The sequence below is a fragment of the Lactuca virosa genome, chromosome 1 (genome assembly GCF_052849685.1).
Source record: "Lactuca virosa cultivar CGN04683 chromosome 1, Lactuca_virosa_CGN04683_v6, whole genome shotgun sequence".
Taxonomy (NCBI): domain Eukaryota; kingdom Viridiplantae; phylum Streptophyta; class Magnoliopsida; order Asterales; family Asteraceae; genus Lactuca; species Lactuca virosa.
This window is the reverse complement of record NC_136426.1, coordinates 250,025,627-250,030,250: the sequence shown is the minus strand read 5'-3', so window position 1 is coordinate 250,030,250 and position 4,624 is coordinate 250,025,627. Positions and strand designations below refer to the sequence as shown.

Genomic DNA, 4,624 nt, shown 5'->3' with positions numbered 1-4,624 from the left:
TTTTGTCTTTCTATACTCTCTCTTTCTCTGTTGGGTTATTTCTAATCCATGGGCTGGTTTAAACTTTTTTTTGGGCTACAAAACTCACAAATGAAATAAATCCAAAGGAGTGTTTATTTTGCCGTTTTTGTTTTTTTATTTTTTATTTTTTACTTTGTTTTTGTTCTTTATTTCTTTTTGTTAATTTTTATTATTCCTAGCTTATTGAACAAAATAGGATAAGTATTGAATTTTTTGAGTTTATATTTGTTCAAGTAAGTGATGAAACAAATCGGTTGTAGGATTTTTTTAAGTTTATAGGAATTTTTTTGAATGTGATGTTATGTTATGCAATGTAATGAGTTTTATTTTTAATTATTAAAATATTAAGTTTTTAATTAAAACTAAAGTTTTTATTTATTAAAAAAAAAAAGCAAGTGTGACACCACTACTTAGGTGTGTCAATTTGTGGGTAAACCACATTTTTATGGTAAAATGTGATATAGCGTGTACGTGGGTAAAATGAGGAAGTGGGGAAAATGACTTAGGAGGGTAACTACTTCTTATCCGTGTTCACAAATTGGCAACTTCTTCTTTTTTATACATAAGAAAGCAACTAACTTGTTTTAACTGTGTAACATCCCGGCATAATTGTCAAACCATTAATTTAATACTCCGGCATCGTGCCCCGGCCGGCATCAGGCCCCGCCTGGCATCGAGCCCCGCTCGGTATACAGATCCGTCTCGCTTAGGCCCCGCCTGTCTCCGGGCCCCGCCCGCTAAACACATACAATCATATAACATGATAACACATAAAGAAACATACTCTATTGTATCCCTCTCCTAAGAAACATACTCTGCTAATAATGAGATACAGAACCTCGTCCGTACTCAGCTAGTGATGAGATACGGGACCTCGCCCACACTTACCTCCCTACCAGGCACATACAAGTATCACACAGACAACAAATATAATCTAACATGCAAACATTCCTTGGGCACCCGCCCGGCATCGGACCTTGGTCCGGAATAACATACTAGCATACAATGCCTAGGGCTAACCCCCGGGTCTTCCTACTCATAGACTACATGGGTTGGCATTGTGGCCTTAGACCCATTCACACAGTGAGGAGACTCACCTTGCACTGCTGAAGCCTTGGCTGGAACTAGCTGAGTACGGACGAGGTTCTTTATCTCATTATTAGCATAGTATGTTTCATAGGACAGGGATACAGTAGAGTATGTTTCTTTATGTGTTAGCATGTTATATGATTGTATGTGTTTAGCGGGCGGGGCCCGAAGACAGGCGGGGCCTAAGCGAGACAGATGTGTATACCGAGCGGGGCTCGATGTCAGGCGGGGCCTGATGCTGGGCGGGGCCCGATGCCGGAGTATTAAATTAATAGTTTGACAATTATGGTTTTAGTATTAAATTAAAAACGAAATTTTTGGTCATGATTTTTGGGATGTTACACAGTTAAAATAAGTTAGTTGTTTTCTTATGTACAAAAAAGAAAAAGTTATCAATATGTGAATACGGATAAGAGGTAGTTACCCTTTTAAGTCATTTTCCCCGAGGAAGTGTGGTAACATCCTTCGGGTGTAATAATTCTACATATCATTTTTAAATAATTTTGAACTTTTACCGAATAATTCAACATTTGGAAAGTAGAAAACAACAAGCGAAGAACCCAAAGCAAAGAATGGAGAATGGGCGTTACTTTCAACTTCATTTCCCTATAAATCCATTGGTATTCCTCAAGACCCTAATACAAAGAAAGCCATGGCCACCATCGTTACTGTTGAAGACGCTTATCCTGGTGTCGATGCTGAACTTCTAAAAAAGGCCTGCCATGGTTCTACGTCTTATCTCTCTAAGCTTTCTTCCTACTACAATTTATATTAATTAATCTTCTTGGTTATCTATATATTTTCTATATTTATATGAACAGGATGGGGAACCGATGAAAAGGCTGTAATATCGATTCTGGCTCATCGAAATGCAACTCAAAGGAAACTGATAAGGGAAGCTTATAAAGATATGTATGGTGAGGATCTTGTCAAGCGACTTGAACATGAGCTATCTGGTGATCTTGAGGTATTCTTGATGTTCTTCTACTGTTTTTTACGTTTTTGTTGCAATTTTTGGGTGTAATCTTTTGAATAAAATGTGTATGGGTTTATGGATGTATGTAGAGAGCAGTGTACCGATGGAATTTGGACCCTGCGGATCGGAATGCAGTGCTAGCAAATGTGGCTCTACGGAAGGAACACCGTGATCATAGAGTGTTCATTGAACTGTCGTGCACTCTTTCTCCGGAGGAGCTTTTTGATGTCAAGCGAGCCTATCAATGCCGCTACAAGCGTTCTTTGGAAGAAGATATTGCTTCCCATACATCTGATGATCTCCGAAAGGCGAGTTCTTCTATTAAGTGTTGTTTGGTAAACTTAATTATGTTCAAAGAATGCTTAATGTGGTGGAAATTAAACTAAGGGTGTGTAAAAAACCTGAAACATGAAATTCCTAACAAAAAACCAAACCTTTTTGAAAGAATCAACAGATTTTTTTGTTTTTGTTTTTGAAAACCACATATATGATTCGATCGGTTGCTTTCTTTACATATAAAAAAAAACAAATTAAACCACAAACTTAAAACAAAGTGGTTTTATGTGTAAATTAATTATTTTGAAAATGAATATAAAAGAACATGTGTTTTTACCGGCCGTTTCAGAAAAACATGTTTTTACGTCTTTGATTGAAAATTTAAATATAAAAAACCCTAAAAGTTATAACAAAAAAATCAAAAACCCAAAGAACTAAAAAAAATCATCGAACATAATCGATTTTCAGAAAGTCAAACAACGAATTGGCCTAATTTCGGTTTTAATAATATCCATTTCTAATCGTCCCCATCCTTAATTAAAACATTACTTTTCTGAATTTCTCTATTATGGTTGTTTTATCTGTATTAAAAAAGATGCAAAAACATTAAATCAGGTCTCCGATATGGCCATTAAATAAACAAGAAGCACATCTAACATATGATATTTATATTGGTACAGTTACTTGTAGGTTTAGTGAGCATACATAGGTATCAAGGTGATGAAGTGAGCTTGAAATTGGCAAACTCTGAGTCGAGCATTCTTCGTAATGCCATTGAAGAAAAAACATTTAACCATGAAGAAATCCTCCGAATTATCACTACAAGGAGCAAGCCACAACTCATGGCTACTTTGAATCACTACAAAGATGAACATGGTTGCAATATGACCAAGGTATACGGAAATTCCATTGATCATATATGGTTTTTTAAGTATTCTTATTAAAAAACATCGATCTTATGAAAATACAATGTTTTTATTTTTTTTCTTTCTAATTACAGCATTTAAAGGATGATCGAGCCAATGAGTACACAGAAACACTACGTACCACGATTAGATGCATGAGTGATCCGATTAAGTACTTTGAAAAGGTTAGCTTTGTTATTCATTTCTTTTGACACCACTAATCCATCACACACGTGAACTAGTGCTATCGGTCATTTTCATTCATCTAAAATCATTTATTAAAGTATATTTAAAAAAATTACACAAAAACATATATACCAGAGACAACGACAAACTACCAATATTATCACTTGTGTAATACAATTTATTCCTATTGCACATACGCCATCGTGTAGGTGATCCGTAATGCTGTTAAAAAGAGTGGGACCAACGAGGACGCACTAACTCGGGTGATAGTTACACGAGCTGAAAAAGACCTAAAGATTATCATGGACCAATATCACAAGAGGAACAGTGTGCCACTTGATCAGGTTATTGCAAAGGAAACTTCAGGGCATTACAAGCGATTCCTTCTTGCACTAGTTGGGAAGGATGATTAGTTTACAACATTGATATCTCAAGTTTAAGTTGTTCGACGATGATGTTTATGAGGTTCTTTTTCTTGGTTCAAAATTTGAAGATATGTATGGCTTGTCTGTTTGTATGTGCTTACAAAATGTGTGATTGTATGGTGTATGTACAATCTAAATAAATAATTTAACTTTTATTATTTATTGCAGAAGACCGAGTTTTGATATGTTTGTGGCAGTCTTAGTGTTTTGATATTGGTTTCAACAATCACTATAGGGAAAATGACTTACAAGCCCAATTAAGTTTTCAAATCTTTCAAAAAAACCTCAATAATGTTTTGTCCGTTCAAGAAAACCCAACGCACTTAACATTTGTCTAGAAAACCCCAAAGAAGTTTCCAAACCGTTCAAAAAATCTCAATCAATTTTTGTCTGTTCAAAATGTTAAATTCATTGGGTTTTTTTGAACAGACAAAACATGATTGAGGTTTTTTGAACAGTTTTAAAACTTCGTTGATCTTACAAGTCATTTTCCCAATATGGTGATTTCCATATAATTGAATAAAAACGTAACATAGTTGAGCTTTTTTAGACAAATGTTAAGTTTGTTGGATTTTTCTGAACAGACAAAACATGATTAGGGTTTTTTGAACGGTTTGGAAACTTGGTTGGGCTCGTAAGTCATTTTCCCATCGGTATATAGTTTATGTGTTTTGTAGATCGAAAGTAGAGCTTCGACGTTGATCGACCTTTTCTACATTGACTTAAAATGAGTTGTCATTAACTAA

General features: G+C 35.2%; 1 protein-coding gene across 1 annotated transcript; it reads left to right on the top strand.

Moving 5' to 3' along the window:
* Nucleotides 1–1,699: 1,699 nt before the first annotated feature.
* On the top strand, nucleotides 1,700–4,048 carry LOC145166012 (annexin-like protein RJ4). The gene is made up of 6 exons (XM_079084935.1): nucleotides 1,700–1,835; nucleotides 1,932–2,077; nucleotides 2,176–2,394; nucleotides 3,043–3,255; nucleotides 3,363–3,452; nucleotides 3,663–4,048. Exons 1-6 carry the CDS (start codon nucleotides 1,763–1,765, stop codon nucleotides 3,864–3,866), a joined length of 945 nt encoding a protein of 314 aa, XP_078941061.1. The 5' UTR covers nucleotides 1,700–1,762; the 3' UTR covers nucleotides 3,867–4,048.
* The last annotated feature ends 576 nt before the right edge of the window (nucleotides 4,049–4,624 follow it).